Source organism: Canis lupus, chromosome 18, assembly GCF_003254725.2.
Source record: "Canis lupus dingo isolate Sandy chromosome 18, ASM325472v2, whole genome shotgun sequence".
Classification (NCBI taxonomy): Eukaryota; Metazoa; Chordata; class Mammalia; order Carnivora; family Canidae; genus Canis; species Canis lupus.
Window position 1 is genome coordinate 6,709,377 of NC_064260.1, and position 22,187 is coordinate 6,731,563.

The window sequence follows — 22,187 nt, forward strand, 5'->3', positions numbered from 1 at the left end:
CAATATTAATTCTTCCAATCCATGAGCATGGAATATTTTCCCATCTCTTTGTGTCTTCCTCAATTTCTTTCAGAAGCGTTCTGTAGTTTTTAGGGAAGTGATTTGATTTTAAATAGCATCATTTCTGCTCTGTTTTATTCCAATGCTATTGTATTTTGTTTTTCTTTGCAATCTTAAAATTAAGATTTTAAGATGTTATTTTCAGCCCACTTTTTTTTTAATTGTAGTAAGAACATGTAACATGAGACTTACTCTCTAACAAAATTTTAGCTTAGTACTAAGCACCTGGTATAAAACAGCATTGTTAACATATGCCGCAGGTCTCTGGAGCTTACTCATCTTGTGTAACTGAAACACCCACTGAACCTAAACTCCCCCATTTCCTCTTGCCCCAGCCCCTGGCAACCACCATTCTGCTCTGTTACTCTGAAGCTATTTCACATACTTCATGTCAGGGGAATTACACACTGTCTTCCCTCTGGGACTGGCTAATTTCACCAAGCATAATGTCCTCCAGGTTCATTCATACCTTAGTGTGTCAGAATTTCCTTCATTTTTGAGGTTGAATAATGTTCCACTGTATGTATATATCATATTTTCTTTTTTATAAGTTTTTGAATTCCAGTTAAGATACACTGTAATATTAGTTTCAGGAGTACAATATACTGATTCAACACTTCCATACATCACCTGGGGCTCATCCCAAGTGTACTCCTAAATCCCCATCACCTATTTCCTTCATCCCCCTGCCCACCCACCTCTGGTCACCCTCAGTTTGTTCTCTATAGTTAAGAGTCTTCTTCTTGGTTTGTCTCTCTTCTTTTCCCCCCCTGATTGTTTCTAAAATTCCATATGTGAGTGAAATTATATGGCATTTGTCTTTATCAGACAGACTTATTTCGCTGAGCATAATACTCTGTAGTTCCATCCACATCTTTGCCAATGACAAGATTTCATTCCATTTTATGGCTGGTAATTATTCCATTGTATATATGTACCACCTCTTCTTTATCCATTCACTTGGGCTGTTTCCATAATTTGGCTATTGTAGATATTGCTGCTATAAACACTGTGGTGCATGTGTCCCTTTGACTTAGTATTTCTTAGTATTTCTTTGGGTAAATACTTAGTAGTGCAATAGCTGGATTGTAGGGTAGCTCTATTTTTAACTTTCTGCGGAAACTCATACTGTTTTCCAGAGTAGCTGCACCAGTTCGCATTTCCACCAACAGTGCAAGAAGGTTCCCTATTCTCTACATCCTCATTGACACCTATTTAACACTAATGTCTTAATGAAAGAAGATGTTATGTGAAAGATGCATTATGCACTGTGTAGTTTCATTAAATTAAGAGCAGCTCTATTACCATATGCTTCTACACATAAGTTTACAAACATACCTTTTTAAAGGTTTTATTTTATTTCCAATTAACATACAGTATAATATTAGTTTCAGGTTGACAATATAGTAATTTGACACTCCCCTCCACCACCCAGTGCTCATCATGACAAATGTATTCCTTAATCCCCATCACTTATTTAACCACTCCCCACCTCCCTTTTTATATACCACATTTTCTTTACCCATTCATCTATCAGTGGACATTTAGGTTGTTTCCATATTCTGGTTATTGTGAATAATGCTTCAAGGAACATAGAAATGCAGATATCTCTTTGAGATTTTGATTTCAATTCTTTTGGATATATATTCAGAAGTGGGATTGCCAGATCATATGGCAGGTCTATTTTCTTACATCTGCTTCCTCTCAGCTTTTTTTTTCTGTTCCTGGCTGCTCCTTCTTGTTCAATAGAAGTGATATGTTCCTAAACCATTTTGGGTATGATAAGCAGGTACCTTTTAAATTTTTCTGTTTTCTGAAAAAAGTTATACTATGAGATATATTTTTTTTCTCAGATAAAGGTTCTGTTTCCTTCATGTAGTGGTAGGTCTTCACAGGTTCCTTTTTATTTTGCTGTTGTGTGTTCATTCCTTAGTAGAGGTTGGCTCCACCCTATGCTGGCCACAGACAGAATGTCACCTGCCCCACCACCTGCAGCCACACCCCCTCTCAGATGATAAGCCTCCTCCTCACTCAGGCCTAGAATCCACTTGCGGTCCACAGCCAATCTCTACTGAAGCTGGAAGAAGGCTGTGACCTCCTTTCTCAGGCTTTCAAGACAACAGATGAGTCAGATGCCATTTGGCCCTTTACTCTGGTCCTCCTGAAGTGGTGCAACTTTCAGGGCACTGTCCCTGTCCCCTTTTGTGGGGATGATCATGCATTCAAAGACATCAAACAGCTAGCCCTGGTCCTTCTATTCCTACCACATATACCCTAAACACGAAGGCTGTCATCTTGCATGTGTCAATAAAACAAGAAGTAGATTGGCCAGAGTAAGAAACAAGAAGGTAATGTGGCATTCTGGAACCTTCTCTGGCATCTATGAAGATATCTTTTGCATAGAGAGCTAGCACCACCTGATTTTTCAGTGAGTGGTGTTCCTAAATTCCAGACTCCTGTACAGCACATTCTCTCCAAGTCACAGGGATGAGCCTGTAGGATAGAGTCCAAAAATGTTTTTCTAAACCTATCTCCATTATCAATGGGCTTTAGCAATGAAGTATTTTTGTATTTTCCCCAGTTGCCAGTCTGATGTGATTTTTTTTTTGTATGGATAATTCCCACAGACATTACTAATCTGCTGTATTATCATGGATTCCCACATTCACTTATTTACTCTACACGTGGCTATAAAATCATGAAGGTAATAATAATTAGTGCTACTTTATGATGAACAAAGTGGGGCTCAGAGCAGTAAAGGGACTTGCCCCAGGTCACGTGTTTAGAATGGGATGGGGCGGTGCTCCTACACGTCCCCCTACTCCTATTTTACCCCCTATCCTCCACTGTTCCTCTCTACTCTATGGATTGTGATAACACATTTCTAATTTAAGGCTACTTTCCCCCCAACAATTCAGTACTTGGTATGCTTCTTAGAGATTTTGTCTGCCAACTCTGAGTCTGTGTGCGCTCAATTAATAAGGAATTCGATCATTTTGTGTGTGTGTGTATATGCATTTCGTCACACAGCTGGTTTGTTTTATAACTGAAAGCAAAACTCAAGTCTTCTTCATTTTAGGACTTCTTTCTTGTATATGATACCATCTCACTAAACAGAATTAGGGGAAAATGTTTTGCCAGAAATTCTCTTATACGCATTTCAAAATAACTAAAATTCTTGGTGCATGTCTCAGCTGCTGTGCTTCTTTGCTGGTGTGATGAGCCCTGGAGGAACAGGGCTGATGGCTTGGGTGGGGGTTTTCCTGGCATTCCACTGGGCCTCTGGCTAGTTGCACCCTAGTGGGAGAGCTGCGTGTAGTTATGACCTTTGGAAGATCTGAGGCTAAGCAAGTTGTTTGCATTAGTGTGCTATTTGCATAATAAACCGTAATGACCCTTTCTGTTCATTGATTCATAGTGGTGGACTCTTGGCAACTTAGTTAAGTAATAAACGTAAATATGGACCACAGACCGCTGAGATGAGGCCTGTGCACCCCAGCTCTGATGAGATGTTCCTTTACTTTCTGTCCTGGCTTAACATCTTTATTTCCCACTGTGACGCACATCTCCAAGCCCTCACAGCATAGTCACTGTCATTCCCTTTTACATCCAGTAAAAGAGAAGGTCCTTAGGAGCAGATTCTGGCTATAGTGGCTTTTCTACTACATAAACCATGTCCCCCACCCCAGGCCCTCTTCCAATTCAACCAACTGCCCAGGAGCTGGTCCTACGTACTTACTGAACTAACAGACTTGCATTAGTGGACCATCCTTTCTTCACATCAGAGAGTCCAGGTCCTGAGACATGCTAAGGGGTTTGTGGGGAGGAGTTTGTGGTTCCCAGGGGACAATGACACCCTATCAGCCCACTTTGGGGAACTGTGGCTTCACACATTCACCATGACAGAGGACAGAAACTGTGTAATGCAGTTTCCCACTGGGACATGTCTACTGACAAAACTCGTGATTCCTTTGACCCTAAAAGAGGGAGGGATTTACTGCAGATCATAAAAGATTACACAGAGACATTTCTTTAATAAACGGTTTGGCCTGTCCTATAAATACATTGATGTGACTGGTGGTGATTAAGAAAGAACAGTTTTGCTGTAGCGAACTCAGCTAGGCTTCTAAAGCATCGCTGGGAAAGATGTTTTGGCTAAGGTCACACAAAGGCAAAACGCAAGCCAGGAATATCACATGGGCCCAATATGCCCTGCCCGTTTGCCAGGTGGTTTTAATGAGAACTGAAGGCTCATTAGGAAAATCACAACAAGTAATCTAATAATGCCATTCCCATTTAACTGATAATTTCATTCCCTGAGAGTCAGCTGTCTAAGGAGGCATAACAATAGAAAGGTCATTGAACAGACTCTGCTTTCAAGTTCCAAGCACACAGGCAGCAGTTCTCAACCGGGCAGGATTTTGCCCTCCAGGGGACATCTGTGGCAATATCACCAGTTGGTGGGGCTGCTACTGGCATCAGCGGGCAAGAGGGCAGGGATGACACTCCACAGCCTACACAGGTCAGAAGCCCTGCTGCCCGCAGTTACCTCTCTGTTCCTCCTGGTGGCTGATGGCCTGTCTCTGAGACACACCTTTCCTGTCCTCCCCCCTCACTTCCTCCTGGGTCTTTTTCTGATACGGAGCCCTTTGATGACAGGAGTCACACTCACCTTTCCCTGCTGGTCCGTTTTGATCTCCCAGCCCCGGGGCAATTCCAGCCTCGTGTCTGCAAACATGTTGATGAAGTTCACCAAGTCGCGGTTGTGCTGGTAGCGCTCGAAATTGCGGGCGTCCCGCCGGACCTTCAGGATCATGTGCTTTAAGCAGGTGCTACTGGTGAAGACTCGGTAGGCACCCTGAGGGGGGGCCAGGGCCCATTGGGATAGGGTGTTGGGGGGGGGGGCGGGTAGGAAAAGCACAGACAAAGTACGCCTTGAGCGCCTTGACGTACTGCAACCTGATGGCTAACACAGTGATTTCTCGTGGCCTTGAGGGGGCAGCCTCAGAAGGGGACATCTTGCTCAAAAATTCAATGTGCACTGTCAACACACATGGACCCGTTTGTGATCTCTAGGGCATTTCCGCAGCCTTGGGCACTGTCGTCCTCTGGGTGCATCTCAGAGGTTCCCCTCCTCCTCCTCCCCCTCCTCCTCCCAGAGCTAGGCCAGGCTCCCTTGGGTCTCCCTCTACTGCGGGAAGCATTGCTCCTGTCTCTCCCCTGCTTTTCCTGCTCTGGCTGCACCGGTCTGCCCTTGTTCCTCTTCTATGTCTACAACAAGGAGGATCCATTTAGGGTCCCTGGGGATCGAAGGCTAGACTTCAGAGGTGTGTCGCCAACTTTTGTGTATGGACGGGTTGGGGATGAGAAGAAAGGGAGAATGCTTCAGGAGTGTCGAATGGTGACCTTATGGTAGTACACAAGGCTGGTGTGCATGTGGTGAAAGCAAACACTGCTCGCTGCCGGGCAGGCTGGTGCGGTGGCTCTTCCTGGCCAGGGGCCACCTGATGCCAGTGCTTCAGGGCAACAATATCTGGCATCCTTGTCCCCCTTTGTGACTCACCCCTGCACCAGTGAGCAGCCACTCTGGGTCTAACAATGGATGTCCCGGAGGACTGTCAAATATAACCTGCAAAAAACTGGTCTCCTCCCTGGCCACGGCCTCTGTCGCCTAAACAAATAATTGCACCTGCTAATGGAGACACTCACTAACTCAGGTGCTCAAAGTGGAAAGGACTCAGACTTTTTGAGTCCTCACTCTTGCCCTCCTCCATCACCATGCTCCCCCTTTCTATATGCCTGGCCCCTTCCTCAGGGGGGGCCTCCATCATCTCTCACCTGTGGGTTGGATCAGCCTCTAACCTTACCGCCCTTCAGTCTTCCTGCGCTTCTACTGGAGAAGATGTTTAATCAAACACCTGATCCTATGAGGCAAATGCCTAGGACTGCTGTTGGTTCTGCTGCTTCTGAAGTATAGCTAGGGCTCCTTTCCATGACCTACCCTGAGTTTTGTTACTTATCCTCCAGCCCTTCTTCCCACCTTTGCCCACCACGTCCTATCCTCGCAGACCCGACCCCAGACCCCTTCACAGCTGTGTCCTTCTTCCCTCTCTCTGGGGCTTCTTCCCACCCACTTGCAACCTTCCTGACTCAATTCAGCAGCCACCTCCTCAGGGACGCTCTCCTATGTCCCATCTCCTGTGTTTCCAGAGCCTTTCATTCTTCCCTGAGGTTGGGCCCTGTCCTGTCACTTCAGACTGGTCTCTGTACATGTCTGTTGCTCCACAAATTGGGAAGCTTGTGCTGTTCAGGTGTCACACTGCCTCTGTGACGCCCGTACCTAGATCTGCATCTGTCTACACAAAATGTTCATCAGATGAAAGAATTAATGAATATAGTGATAGCATGTCATTGCTTTCTTGAAAATACAAAAAAAGAGATAAATAATTATATATGTAAACATATTAAATTTAACTTAAGCATGATACTTCAACAACTAATTTTATTAAAAGGAAAACTAGATATTTATCTAAGATAAATCTATATTAAAATTTCCTTAATGAAGGTGATTTTATAAAAATGATTCAGGCTGAAGGGAATCTGTCAACTTCATAATCTTATTCCTTTAAAATTTTAACAATAATAGAAACACGGATTTGTTTCTAAATGACTTTCATGGTTCTTAATACGTTTGAGCCCAACAAAAACCTGAAGAAGCAACAGCATTGCCAAATCCAGCTTTTTTCCCCCCCTTTGTGGGGGGCCTCACAGACAGTAAAAAGAGTGGATCAAGCTGTTTTGTTTGTTTTCAATCTTGCCTGAGTTAAAATGCTACCATCTATAATCTATCAAATAACTTTTGCAAAGGAGTGTTTTGAGTTTTTGATGGCAGCCAGGTGGGCTCCCTGTGTGTTCTGGAGCACTCACATAGTTGGCGTGTAGTATGGTGAAGAATTCAGGGTTGGTGATGAACTTCACCGCTGGGGACTGCAGCAGCAAGGTGATTTTTTGTGAATTCACCGGAGAAAGTGACCCTTCTCTCCTCAGATCTGCAAAAAGTGAAGCAAAGCAATGAATGCATTGGAAAATGTCATTTCAAATACAGTACTTCTCTCTCTACAACCCCCCTGCCCCGGCCTCCCGTGTATTGGCCTCTATGGGGCAGCTGGAGCCGACTGCTGTCCCCGACAGTGACCTGATCAGGTGTCATAGTGTAGGACCAGCTGTCGTATCACTGTGCATGTGCCAGTTAAGAGTCATTATTTCCTACGAGTGCTCCTGCATGACTTCAGTGAGGTCCAGTCCTTGAACATCTCGTCCCTTCTACTACAGGGGCTTTTTTCTTCTTTTCTTCAGGAGTTGCTAAGCATAGTCATGGTTGTTTGCTGAAAGGAGCACAGTTCTTACCTTCTTGCATCCACACCCCCCTGCATGAGACTGTGCAGCTTCTCCCCCTGTTGAACTGAGCTAGCTTGTGCCTTGCTTCAAGTAACAGGGCCTGGCACAAATTCCAAGCCAGGGCTTCGAGAAGTCTGTGCATCCCCACTGTCCCTTAGAACGCTGCCACCACTGCGAGAACAAGCTTGGGCCTAGTCTGGTACAAGATGAGAAGCTAGGGAGCAGGCCATGTCAGGCCAGCTGGCCCACAGCTGACTGGAGAGCGGACTCAGGACGCGTGTGTGAGCCTGCTGGGGCTCAGCCGCTATTGCCCACCTGGGGGACAAATGCAGGGCTGGAGGTTTAAGCTTCCACACTTTGGGACAGTTTGTTACCCAATACCAAACTCAGAAAGAAACTTTCTCTTCCTTTTTGCCTTCTGCTTTCAATTATTCGGCTACTTTATCACATCTCTGAGAAATTAATAAATAGAAATATGTAAACCAGGGGATCCCTGGGGGGCTCAGGGGTTGAGCGTCTGCCTTCAGCTCAGGGCCTGATCCTGGAGGTCTGGGATCGAGTCCCACATTGGGCTCCCTGCGTGGAGCCTGCTTCTCCCTCTGCCTGTGTCTCTGCCTCTCTCTCTCTCTCTCTGTGTCTCTCATGAATAAATAAATAAAATCTTAAAAAAAAAAAAAAGAAATACCTAAACCAGTCAGCGTAGCTAGTGTCTCTGGTAAAATGTAGAGAAGGGACACAATTCCAGTGGCTGGTGGGACTGGGTATGTGCACGACCATGCCCACTGTTGTGCCTCGCAGGAGAGGGTGGACAGCTGGCACAACTGCAGGCACAGGCCTGCTTGCTCCCCCCGCGCCCGAGCTTCCGACGGGCCATCATTCGGCGCCCCCTCCGAGGAAGTGCATCGGGATGTCGCTGCGATGCCCTTACATCGTTGCAAGCAGAAGAGCTGAAGCCAGTCTTCTGTGCCTTTTGAATATTCTCGTCTGAGCTGCACTCAGGCAGATTCAAAGAAGTGAAAAGCAGGCCCCTGGCGGATGCCTGGCCACCGGGTTAGGCGCACAGGTGCGGGGGGCAGTGCTAACGGTAAGCTCCCCGGGAGACCCCTTGCTCCCAGGTTGCTGCCTCGGGGGCACTTGTATTTTATTCTAAATGCACACAAATAATTATTCCTAGTCTTGGCACGGAGCCTCTTTGAAGTAGACCATGAATTTTCATTGCATTGCTTTTTTTTTTTTTTTAAAGATTTTATTTATTTATTTGAGACACGCAGAGAGAGAGGCAGAGACCCAGGCAGAGGGAGAAGCAGGCCCCATGCAGGGAGCCCGATGTGGGACTCGATCCCAGGTCTCCAGGATCACACCCTGGGCCGAAGGCAGCGCTAAACCCCTGAACCACCCGGGCTGCCCTAATTGCACTGTTTTATTTATAAGCGGAAAATTCTTAAAGCCACCAACAAATAAATTCACTTGACGAGAAATGATGAGGCCCCTGGAAAAATGGCCTTGATGCACGAGTATGAGGTTTCTTACTTCTCCTTTACGTTCCTGGTGGGAAACTCCGGTGTGCTTCCCACTGGGGGCACCAAGCCTCTTCCCCTTCCACCCTGAGCCCCTCAGGCCATCCGTCCCCCGGGGCAGGGTAGGGGTCTCAGCTTCAGCCCCCCGCACCCCCCTTACCTAAGCTTGACTGAGAAGATTCGGCCTCTGAGTCGCTCCCACCTCCTCCACTGCCTCCTCCTGGGACCTGCTCACAACTTTGGTTGCCAGAATCTTCTTCGGGCCTCTCTGTGGCAATAGTTCGCTGGATATTTTGATACCTTTGTATCAGAAAATGGAGAGACGGGAGTTAACTTTTGCTTCTTGGCTTGTTGGGGGCTGATGCTCTGAATCAACGAACTGGAGAAATCTGTGAAGAACTGTCTTGAATGTCAGGAAAGGAATGCCGAAAGTTCCCGTGAGACACCAGAACAACTGGCAGCACGAGGACCCCCCGATGAACGGACTTCTTTATGTTTTGTAAACTGTGACACGTTTCAAGTGTCGTGACTTTTTACACATGAACACGGATAACTGGTCACAAAACACACACAGCCTCTGGCCTGCGTTAAACTAAACCAGACCAAGCCTAGAACGAAGGTTTGGGGGAGAACTTAAAATGTTACAACTAAGATGATCAAATTATTTTCACATTATGGTAATGAGTCGCCAAATCAGAATAATAGTTCCACTCACTTATCTTTAACTGATACCACTGACAGGAACTGTGGAAACACTGTGACATGCGGGCCCACAAATGAATGTTTCCTGCTGATCTGAAGGCTCATCTTATTTTTCTTCCCAAGTTGACGATGCATCCAGTCAGCCGGCCAGTCCATCACCTTCCCAGGTACTTACTGAATATTTGCCACCTCTTCCAATATGCCCAGGCCCTGTGCTGGACTTTTAGACCCAAGTCAGGATGAGAATGCGATATCGTCTTCCGAGCGCACAGGGGAATGGCAGGTAAGCCACGACTGTGACAGTGTGAAAAGGCTGTCCTGATGTGTGAGACACAGACGAGGAAGCACCGGGGTGCCTACGTTTGGAAGCCAGTATGAACCTGTGGGGAGCTTGCAGGGAAGGAATATAGAATCAGGTGCACAGAGGAGTTCACCCTTGGGGAACCCCGAGAAGCTCGCCGGTGGTACCAGGATGTACCTGATACCTGGCCTCAGGCAGGTAGGTGAGGGAGCCAACACTGGAAAGGGACCTGCAGGAGAACAGGCAGGAGGGGAGGGAAGATTGTGGTGTGGGTCTGGACGTGTTGACCTGGAGGTCACTGATTGCATGCAAGAGCCAACGGGCAAGGGAATGTGCCACACGAGTCCTGTGCCCAGGACAGAGATGTGGGGGTGGAGGAGGAGGTGTGAAGAGAGGAGGAGAGCGAGAGTCCAGGGAGCAGTGAATACCAGGTCTCCAAACACAGTCCAACGTGGGGCAGGGGACGTACCGTTAGAGACAAGGTCTGCTGTGGCAGGCCTTCTGAAGACCAGAGACCTCTTGACTTGACCTTCAAAAGGAATTCCTTTTTTTAAAAATTTTTTTCAAGGGTGGTCTCCAGACCACTTGCAAGAGAATCAGCTGGGTGGTTGTTAGGATCACAGAAATGGAGACAAAATTGAAATCTGCATTTCTAAGAAGTCCTTTAGGTAGCATTACCTGCATCTAGGTTTAAGAATCACTGGTTGCTTTCTTTAAGTAGTGTTTTATCTAGAGAGGCTCCACCACTCACTCCTGACACATCAGGAGACACCCCTGCCTGCAGCAGACACTGCGAGACATCCCTGAGAAGGCCTCTAATAAGACAACATGGAGGGGGGCAGGAATGGGCAAAGGATTGTATAGAGAAATGCCCTTGTTTATTTTCCACGTCAACATGCCTGTGGCCAGCAGGTCATGTGGAAGGGGACGGAAGGTTGTGTTGTGACATTCTCTCTGATGGAACTCAGGAAGTGCCACCATGGTGGGAGGGACAGAGTGGGCCAGTGAGAAGCTGCTGAAGTGTGTCACCTTGACCAGGGGAGGAATGGGACTGCCGAAGACCCAGGGAGCTGCTGTCGGGAGGATCCCCTACATGAGTCACGGCAGGTTGCATTTGCCAAAAATGGCTCAAAGTATTTTTAGTCCCACATGCTCTTCCAGAACCGAATTACTCATCCGTTAAGAGGTAGGATCAATAAACCCTCCCCTTGAACCTGGGACGTTCTTGCGGCTACCTTGACTGATTGAAGATAATGTAAGTGACAGTTTGGGATGGAGCACAGTGGCCAAGCTGCGAGGGAGCCTAGGTGACATGAGAGATCCACGGGTTTGGGGTGAGGGTCACAGCTGAGGCCCCAGCCAACAGCCAGTATCAACCTCCAGATACGTGGGTCGCCAGCCCCAGCCACCCTCTGACCGCAACCACAAGACAATACCTGAGAGAGAATGGCTTCGCTGAACCCAGTCAGCCATGGGAACCATGAGAAATAAAAACGGTGGTGCATAGTAATAGTAATAATGATAGCAAGAAATCATTGTTTTATGCCACCGAGTTTGGGTGATTTGTTACTCAGCAATAGATCCCTAGAACAGGGCCAGACAAACAGAAGGTTGTAGCCTCACTTTTCCTTCCCAAAGTGCAGCGACCATAGAGGAGAATGTTAATGAATCAATGTGATCTTATTCGATGATGCAAATGCCAGTAATTTCACAACCTGCTGTGTCCTCAGTTGGACTTCGGTTGTCTTGTGCCATTACTGAGTCAGCAGCCTCAAATCCCAGGTAGCACACCCCGCCCCTGATCTCTGCTGAAGTTCAGAGACAAGCAGGATGCACGGCAGTTTGTGGAGGGATCACTCAGTGAGGGCAGGATGACAGCCTCGGACGCCTGCTCTGTTTTAAAGACGAGAGAGGAAGCCAGAAAGCAGGTTCTCTTATATCTCATGAAGGATTATGCTTCTGTGTCCACTCCCCCCCTTTTTCTTTTGCAGAAAAAATGCCAGATTTTATATTAAGAGTTTATGGAAATTGGTAAGAAGGCCAGCTGGAATATCTGATTTATAATTGAACACACACAGGAGCACACAAAAACAAACAAGAAAAAAACCCTTCAAAAACCGAGCAAAACCAAACAAAGCCCAAGACCCTACAATTCTCATGGGAGGAGCTACAGTCGGTAGAAGAAAAGCTTATGGAAAAAAAGTTGACCCTCCCCTGCAAGAAGTGAAGTGTAAGAACCAAACATACCAGGAGCACCTCTTAAGTCAACAAAACCAAGACGGAAAGATGGGATGGACGGGAAGCTGTTGTTGCTGGCGAGCGAGCCCGCAGAGATGCTTTAGAAAACATTAGGCATGGATATCAAATACCAAAACCACAGCGATCTCCTGTGGCCTGCTCTTTTGAGAATATAACCCCAAGGAACCGCTCTACTATGAGGCAATACTAATATTTAATAGGGCCTTTAGCCTTTTCCAAAATAGCGATGAAAAGCGATACGGAAAACATCCAACAATATGGCAAATTAAGTTAACTATAGTTCATCCATTCACTGGAATGCCACACAGCCTTTTAAATGATACTCTGAGGCTCCGTAGCAATATGCAAACGCTCAGTGTGGTGAGAAGACAATATAAAACTAAGTATACGTTATCACAGCTACCCAAGGCCTACGTGTACGCATGGAAATTAAAGACAGTTGGGATTTTTTTTTTAAAAGGTAAACCCTGGGGTAGTAGAATTATATATACTTCACCTTTTCTCCTATTTAAAACCTCTATGCCCCAATAATATAAAAAAAACTTTATCCAAATAACTAAAAAAAAAAAAACTCTAGTTGATTATTGAAAGTAAGAACATGCATTTATATTGTCTGCGTGATCAATAAATATCTGTGAGGGTAAATTGAGTTAATTTGGGATGTTCTGAAAGCGTGAGGACTAACGAGAGAGACTGTTGGACACCGGGGCCTGTGAGGCCTTCACCGACCCAGACCCTGCGGGGGGTCACATAGAAGGACAAGGAAGAGAGGGAGGCATGACTGATCACAGGACTGTGGAAGACGCCACTGCTGGCTCCGCGCGGAGGGTCCCGGGACTATTGCAGGGACCACCCAACATTTGGGCCCTTGCAGGATGGAGCCGTGACCCATGTGGAAGGCATGTCTATGCAGCTGGAGCGCGTGGTGAGGCCCTAAAGGCCGGGGAGGCTGAGCTGCGTCTGGGGAGTGGCCAGGTCCAGCGCGCTCACCACAGGCTCTTTGCACAGTCTGCATTTCTCAGTGTGCACTGCCTTGCACACACGCATTTAAATGGCTTTCAGAACCACACTGTTGGGGGTCCAGGGAATCTCCTCTGATGGGGCCCAGGGCAGGCCACGCCAAAACATGCCTTTTTGGGGCATAGTGATTATTTTGAATTAAAGTTACTTAAGAAACAACCAACGCAGAAGGATGCTCCGACCCTGCGCCGTCCTCCTGAAGGCAGAGTGATTTCCCCACGGGAAGGTACCTGCCCGCACCTGGAGGGTGGCGTTAGCTCCATCACCGGGGACAGACAGGGAGTTGGGGTGAAGAAGGCTGTGTAACCAAACCCTGCTCCTCTTCACTAACTTACTACCTACCCCTGGGCCAAACTTTGTTGTCAAGTCTTCACACACAAAAAAATGTTTCTTTGCCTCAAAGGTACAAAAGCTGCCTGCTTTGGTCATTTCTCTGGGGCGCCTGTTTCTCTGAGCTTCCACACGTACAACATTAAGTTTGCTCTTCTCCCATCCATGTTTCTCATGCTAATTGTCAAGTTGGCCAAAGACCTTAGACATGGAGAAAGAAGGTTTTCCTTGCGACACTGGGAAATATTTCTGCTTTGCTGCGAGACAGGGATTGTTGTAACTTCGTCCTGAGGACCAACCACGGGTCATCAAAAATGGGCCCCGTGGGGATGGAGAGAAGCTGGCGGCAACTTTCTGTGGCTGCTCATCATGTCAGACCACTGGAAACCTTTACATGCTTCAAAGCAATAGGATACGATCAGTGCTGAAGAGCCTGGCTGCGAATCTCAGGGTTATCTGATGTTCCCTAAGTGGGGTTTTCTCACAAGAAATAAATACTTTCTCAAGTCCCCAAATTCCTGTTCTTTCTTTCTGTCCAGACAGATGCAGCAAAAGCCTGCAAAAGCCTTCCTGTCCCGCAGAGCCTGGCTGCCTCTCTGGGGGTGTCCAGGTCCTCGGGAGGGCACAGGAACTTACACAGGGAAGCCTGCAAAAGCTTCTCCAGGGGCCTGCTTCAGGATGGATGGGGCCCGGTGTTCATATTATACAACCTGGACACGATGAACGTCCGTAGCCTCTTCCGTCCTAGGTGGGGGGGTCGCTTCTGCTTCAGTGCACTGCTTTCTCAGTGCTCGGGGTGCAAGGGGTGCACCTCTCCTGGATATGGCCTGCTGATGCTCCCCCTCTTTCTTAGCCTTGCTAACCAAGTTAACAGCCCCTCTGCTCCGGTTCTGCCAGGACAGATCTCCAGGCTCCCTCTGCCTCTGGAACCTGCACCCAGTCTCCATGTGAAATGAGCTTGCCGGGTCCCCCCGTGTAGTTACAGGGGTTCTGATGCGATCACCGGGAGGGGGCTCTCCCGCGGGTCTGCGGCGCACTCGTAGCTAATAAAGCTAATAAACCTGGGGATGACCGTAGAGAAACGCACTGCCAACGGACCCCCCCCACCCCCCCGTGCTTCTCATTAGGGACCCGACACGCTCAGCTGGTGCTGGAGAATGCTCAAGCCCCAAGAGCATCCTGGGGATCTGCACCGGGCGTGCTCCTTGGCGTACAACAGGAAGCCGAAGCTCCGGTTTTCGCCCCCATGTGTTTTTCACAGGACTAAATTGTCCCTTTAATTTTTCTGGCTGATACAGTTAACTTCCAGTTCCTTATTCTGCATCGTTCCTTCTGACTTTATTGCATCCTAATGAGGTGGCACGCGGGTTCCGCCGAAGTCGAAGCCTGCAGTTTGTGTTCCCGGCTACTGAGAGGATCCCGGAGCTGCCATCCAGCCTTAAGGAAGAAGCAGGAGTTTGCCTGTGATGCTCACGCTGGCTTGCAGCATGAAAAAAATACCACTGAGGGTCTCCGTTGTAGAGGAAAAGCAAAATGGCATCTCTACAATTTCACTAGCAAGGCTCTAGTTTGAAGACAACCCAACTCTCAAAAAGTGTTTTTAGACATTTCTTTTTCCAGGATGGCAGCCTTTTAGGAATTACTGAGTGTATAGCAACCAGGAGACCAGGGTAGACATGAAGAGAGTGGTTCATGCAGTTTGTTTTTCTGCAGGCAGCTCTCAGTATTCTACGGAACCCATCCTTGGAATGTTTTAAACTACTTGAGTTCTGAGCCCTATTGAGAATCTCATGACACATAAGGAACAGTCTGACAGAAAAATATAATTTTGCATGCAACTTCTGGAGGGCTCATGAAACAAGGGCATCCTCAGTGAACACCTGGGGCAGGGGCTGGTCTATGGGCCCTTGGCTAAGAACACCTGGTTTCGACCTTGTGCCATCAGGAAGTTCAGAGGATTCCCCATCTTGAAATTGGTTGGTCTCCTGCCCCCAAATTCTAAATCTAGCTTTCCAGGGACCTACTGGAGATGGGTTTCTTAAGATACAGAACTACTTTCTGGTCTCCTCATACAATCTGAGCAGGAAAGGGTAAAGGGGGGTGGGTCCTCTGGCTGCCATTCTCATCTCCCAGGGGTTCCCAGGGGTTAACCACATGCTGATCACCAACCGCCTGTTGAGTTGCTCCATCTGCTGGATAGACCCTGATCTCCGCATCCCGTCAGGGGTGGCTGCTGCTGTCGGACGCTGCCAGGTGGTCGTGCGGTTCACGTGGTCCACATAAAACACCCGCCCATGGCTGTCAATGCGAGCTTCCCAGTCTAGTGCAAGGCAAAAAGAAAAGTCAAGGACAAACTACTGAGTCATATGAAACAGACACACTGCCAGGTCTTCTGCAGGTAGAACTCACGGTTGCATACTTGCTGAAGGCTAGACGCTGCCCTCAGCACCTGCCGTGACGTTGGAGGGACCAGAACTGACCTGGCCTTCCACAAACCAGCCTCTTGCACTCAGCTTCTCCTAAGTAGTATCTGGGCTTCCTCAACTATGACCTATGTTCAAATTCTACTATTGTCTAAAGAGGAAACCTGATGTTTACTTTATTTTTTCCTTTGACCATTTCCACCCTGTCACTCTGGTGGGCCACCCAAATTACAGCTGGAAGACTGGAAACATCCTCCAGTGGGGGCGGACAGTCTGATGCAGGAGAATCCTTTCTTTGCTAAATCTGAGACACACTGACTAGTCAGTGAGGGAATGTTAAAACCACTTTTCGCTCCAGTTCTAGGATGCTGTACCTGAAACTTTGGATGACCTTTATCTAATACTTAGTAACTTTAATTGATTGCCCTTCCTCTTGAGAGGAAGAATGGAAGGATGTGATCCCTTCCAATCATCCTTTTGGTAAGTGGTAAATTCACAGTGTATTTTTCAGCCCACCTGTGGCTGCCAAGTATCTCTTGGCAAAACCAAACCAAACCAAACCAAACCAAACCAAACCAAACCAAACCAAACCAATAACAGCTATTACCAACACTTTGAGCGCTGAAGTACCTCTTTGTTGATAAATAACCATCGCAGACAGTAGAGGGAGCCCAAGATAAAGATAAATTCCTTTGCTTCTCAGATTTCAAAACCAACAAACTAAACGTGGAAGCATGGATGGTAGAGTACGTAATACATGGAGGGGTGCGGTGGAAAAGTCCTCAAAACTGGGAGAGCTGGAAGTAATACACACATATCTGAGCTTCACACAGAAGAGCAATGTCTGCTGTAGAGCGATGGGCAAAGCTTTTAGAGTCCACACGTGAAAATGTGGTGGAAATAACAGCTTCATGATAAAGTTATGCTGAAAAATGCGTTAGACTAAGAAAAAGCAAAAATGACTGCAAATGGAGGAAAACTATTCAGCCTTTTAAGTAAGAAGGTCCATAGCTTTTGGGAGTAGGTGAGATATTAACAATTCTATTGAAGAATTATCATTCAGGTAATGACATAGCAACTCTCAATTTTTGAAAATAAAAAAAATCAATAGATTTGGTATAGTTATGGTTTTATGTGTGCGCGGTACATCTGTGAAGATTATGGCTTATGTCTGACATTTACCTGAGGAGTCGCCAAACAATGCCCAATGGAAACCAAAATGTCAAAAAACACCAAATTTACCTCATCTAAGACAAATTGAAGGGGAAATGTAGTCAGATTGTATATTCTAGGAAGTGTTGATTAAAACTGAATACTGGATAATCCAGCTCAACTGTTGGTTGTGAATGTTAAATAGCTCATTGATGAAACCTGTGTATATGTGTAACCACTAGGTAATTAATCTTGATTCCCAAATTTTGAAATTTTGGTGATTCTCAAACTAGGAGCAACTGGACAGTTTTTTCTTGAACTCAACCTGACAGCTCTCCAACAAAGAATGAACATTAAGCTTTGAAGAGTATTATGGTATCTGTTTCAGTATTATAATCTCTTCCCAGCACTCCCTATGAACAAAAAACTATGCCAGGTCCCATGGCACATTGCTGAGAAACTAATGCCCCTGCCCACTGGTTCCCACAGTAAAGGAAGGACTGCTTCAAAGACACAGCTCCAGTCTCATAAATTCTCCAAGGAGAACACTACAAAATGGTGCATTGTTAATAATAATAATTTCTCTCTATAAGTTTTCATATTTCCAAATCTCTCATGGAAAAGGATGGCAAGCCAGCCAGACAGGCCCTTCTATCAATATATTAAATTTCTAATAGTGCTAATTATTAAATGCATAATGCTAAATTCTTATAATCAGAAAGTGATAACTGGGTGTACTTAAAAATTATAAGCATGTTTTCTGGGTTGCTTTGTAAAGACTTTACTTTCACATATTGTGTAAAGAAAGAATTTTCATATAGAGCTTTAGGCCTCAGCATGTCCTCATGGACATGGCACTGGGTTGCCTACACAGATTCCTGCCAGCGATTACCTTTTTGATGCTGAGGCAAGTTAAGGTAATTCATTTGTGACCGTAAGACCTAGCAAATACAAAATTATATCTTTTCCATGAAGTCTAGGAACAATGTAGAGCCTAATACTGTATTATCTTTAGTTATTATACTGACAAAACCTGTAAAATTATTCTTTTTTTCTTTTTACTTTAACAAATGCAATACTGTGTTTGTAGTCTAGACCTTTCTCTTGAACTTCAGCCACACATCCAGTTGCCTTCGTGACATCACTACCTAGACGACATCTCCAATATAATGTGGTCAAAATCACGCTTCAGATCTTTTCCACCAAAGCCTGCTCTATCTGCACCCTTCCCTTCCCATCCCCAGTGAAGGCAACTCCATCCTTCTAGACTAAAATTCTTGAGCTCATTCTTGATTCCTATCTTTGTCTCACATACCATAACTAATCCATCAGCAAATCTACCTACAAAATATATGTCTAGAATGTGACCACTCCTGACCACCTCCACTGCTCCCACCCTGGCCCTAGCCACCACAGCCTCTCACCTGGGCCATGGCAATAACTTTATGTTGGGCCTCATGCTTCTGTCCTTCCTCCTCAAAATTTAATGCCAACAGAGCAACTGCAGAAGACCTTTCAAAGTCTAAGTCAGAAGACCTTTCTCTGCTCTAAACCTAAAATGCTCCCCTTGCATCCAGAGTAAAAACCAAAGCTCTTAAATGGTCTACAAGGCCCTCTGTGATCTGGTTCCCTGATATCTCCCTAACCTTAACAGCCACTGCTTTCTCCTTTCCTAAATCTGTCTAGACACACTGGTCGCCCTGCTGTTCCTCCAACTGACCAGGCAGGCTGTTCTCTTTTCTCAGAAAGCTCTTCCTTCCCCTGGATCATCCTCTTACCTCCTTGCTCCAAATGTTGCCTCTCAATGAAGCCTACTTGACCACCCTATTTAAAATGGTGAACCAGCCACCACCTCATACTCTGAAACACCCTTACCCATACTCTGCTTGTGCTTTCCCATAGCACTTCTTACCCTGTAACATGCAACACTATGGCTTTGTGTACTTTTTTTTTATTATGGATGGGTCCCTGCCAGGCTAGCCTCACCCTCCACGAGGGCAGGGATCTTTGTTTTGTTTACTTAAAACAGTGCTTCATACAGCACAAGCATTTATTTTATTTTATTTTTATTTTTTTTAAATATGGAACGCTTCATGAATTTGCATGTCATCCTTGTGCAGGGGCCATGCTAATCTTCTCTGTATCGTTCCAATTTTAGTATATGTGCTGCCAAAGTGAGCACAGCACAAGCATTTAATGAGTATTTGTTGAATGAATGACTATCAGGAATGAAGTCATCCATGTACTATATGAGACTAAGAAAATTCTGTTGTTAGGCTTCACTACCAACTTTTGTCCTATTTTTCAGCGCTGAATGAACAGAGAATTGAAACCCAACTGGAGAAATTTGTTTTCATTATTGAAAATAGCTCATGTAAAGTAAGTCTTTAAAACAGATTTATTTTCAATTATTTACAAGGTCTTTATGTATAACTAGTTATTACTCCTGCATGGATTGGAAGTCAATTCATGCCCACACGCATTGATAGGTTATCTATTGTGGGATAATGTTCCTTCCCTGCAGACAACAGACTATAGATATAGTTTACATAAGTGCTAAGTAGAAAGTATAGTGACACAAATTTTACTAGTCATTTGTGGACTATCCATAAATCTATGTATAAATAAAGAAAGAAATCAGGTATCAAAAGTCAAATAGCATAATATTTGCCTTGATCCCCCAAAACAAATTCTTTTAAATGTTTATGTATTGAAAAGTATTTATTGTTTTCTCACCTGTAAATTACAACTGAACAGGACAAGAATGGTGTAAATGCAAAATATTTCACATTACCAAGAATAGATGAATTAGGGAATAAGCATTTTTCTTTTGAAAACTGTAACCTACTAATGTAAGCATAGGCAAAGGAAGGTAAAGAAACATCAATTCCTTGCATCCTGGCAAGAATTTGCAGTTGTAAAATTTGTCAAATCTAAAGGTTATCTTTGCTTGAAAAATAAGCCTAAGCCAAAACAGAGATGTTTCCAAATTATTCATGAACATATATGAGGCTAAGTGAATGTATAATGTCCAGGGCACCGTTCCTTTGTAGAAATGTATTATAATGTAGAATTATAAGGTTATAAAAGCTAGAATGATATCTAGGGACTAACTAGCCCACATCTAGAATTTAACCACTGAGAAAATTAAGGCTTTACTTCACAAATAAGAAAACTGAGTTTCTGAGATTTTAAATGATTTTCCTAAGTTCAAATGACTAGTTAAATAATAATGAGTTACATAGTTATCAGGAGAAAATGACATGGAATACCATCCCTAAAGATGATATGTTTTCTGGAAGCCCCTAAGAAATACAGAAGAAATAGACCGTCACTTATTGATGGAACTTAGAGCAAGGAAAACACAAGTTCTTGTGTCCTGATGGGTTGAATGTTTTATTATACGGAGGTGCCTGTGATATAACAGGTCCAATGGAGAACAAATGGGATTATTCTATCTTGACCTGTGAATTTTTAAATATAAAATAGTAAAATTTAGGACTTAAAGGTCAGGTACAGTTTGCAAGGACTGGTCAAGTCTTGTAAAATACTGTTTCCGAAGTTGAGGGGCACTGAAGGTTCTGGATTATCTCTTCGAGATCACATACTGAAATCATTAGTCAAAAACACCCCATGTTTATAGAAGGTGCCATGGCTTTTGCTGTTGTTTGTGTGTTTGTTTTTACAACAGTGTAAGGCATGGAGTTGGGGAAGAGTTTGGATGTGTACATACAAGTTCATACTGACCTGTTTAGACTTGATAGGAAGAATTAAGACACAGATTTAAAAACTAAAGCTTACTTGGTGGAAGAGGCTCATCGATTGTTGGGTAGTGATGATGTTCAGGCCTCAAGGAAGGAAGCTGGCTTACTGGCTGGGAATTATGGAGTATAGGACATTCACCTATGGACAAGATAGTCAAGACATTCAGATTCACTCATTGCTGCAGCAAGTCATCACAAAAGCATGACTGTAAAACAAACTATTATGAGAAAAAACCCCCAGAGCGGGCAATCTATTTTTGTGTGTGTGTGTGAGTTTGCTACATTCACAGCCATTCATGAGAGAGGAAATAGGGGAAACTTTTTCAAAACCCCAAAGAAAATAAACACATCATGACTATGATCTGAACCACACAGACCAATATGTGGGGTCAGGGTCTGATTCTGGAACCATCTGACTTTTTCTTGATGGGAAGGTGGCATCAGACAGGGACACAAAAGAAAATGAGCAGAGCCTGACTTTAGCCCAGCTAAAGAAACAGGCCTGTTTGAGGGAAGTGCAGCATTTATAAAGTCCCATAAAAGCTCCGTGAGCCCACGCAAAACCAAAGGTCCTTATCTGGATAGGTTTCATCAGGGGGCTGCCAAGAGGCTGTTTTTCAGATTTTGTTTGTTTTTAGAATGAAACTCTTAGATGGTGCCTTTTCAAGATGGGGTTGAGAAATTGGTGGACCAAGAAGGTAAATTCCTATAGTATGGAAGCTTAGGGACTGGGGTGGGGAGCCAACTAGCTATGGGATCCTGTGACTGTTCCAGACTATTCAGAGGAAAAATCAGACAAGCCAGGGTACTCTGGAAAGAGAAGAGGACAAGAGACGAAGGAAATAGATAAGAGGCAGGAAGACTGAGACAGGAAAACTTGAGACACAGAAATGGGATAGAAGGAAGAAAGACAGACATGGAGAAATTTTAGAAATAAACACAGCCACAGAATGCATGTCCCGATTATTATAGACATAGTTAATATTACTGTCAGCCAGATTTATAATGAACTGAACAATGATGTCCTAAAATGATGTTCCTATTTCCTATTTCATGACATCCTCAGGTCCTGATGATACTGCATGAGAGTGGCTGTGTGGAGGGGAGGCCAGAGCACCAGCTGTTTGGGGCACATCATCAGAGGCACTGGCTCTTGACCTCTGGAGACCTAGAAGGGCCTAAGCCCGAGATGGCCCCCATTCAGAGCAGTAGCCCTCTAACTCACATGCTCCTGGCTCTCTCGGAATAGTCTCTATTAGCC

At 45.2% G+C, this 22,187-nt stretch overlaps 1 protein-coding gene and 1 non-coding gene across 6 annotated transcripts in view; both read right to left on the reverse strand.

The window, feature by feature from the left end:
- The window catches only part of HECW1 (HECT, C2 and WW domain containing E3 ubiquitin protein ligase 1), a 448,536-nt gene that overhangs the window by 84,737 nt on the left and 341,612 nt on the right, over positions 1-22,187 (reverse strand). For all 5 annotated transcript variants that reach the window (XM_049096371.1, XM_025449281.3, XM_049096372.1 and 2 more), the window contains 5 exons: positions 20,964-21,065; positions 15,757-15,907; positions 9,136-9,275; positions 6,988-7,109; positions 4,733-4,918 (listed from right to left, as the gene is read on the reverse strand). In XM_049096371.1, coding sequence (XP_048952328.1) covers positions 4,733-4,918; positions 6,988-7,109; positions 9,136-9,275; positions 15,757-15,907; positions 20,964-21,065 — 701 coding nt within the window. The remainder of the gene's footprint in view (positions 1-4,732; positions 4,919-6,987; positions 7,110-9,135; positions 9,276-15,756; positions 15,908-20,963; positions 21,066-22,187) is intronic.
- On the reverse strand, positions 19,238-19,344 carry LOC112661541 (U6 spliceosomal RNA). The gene has a single exon (XR_003137773.1). It is a non-coding gene; the product is annotated as a U6 spliceosomal RNA (small nuclear RNA).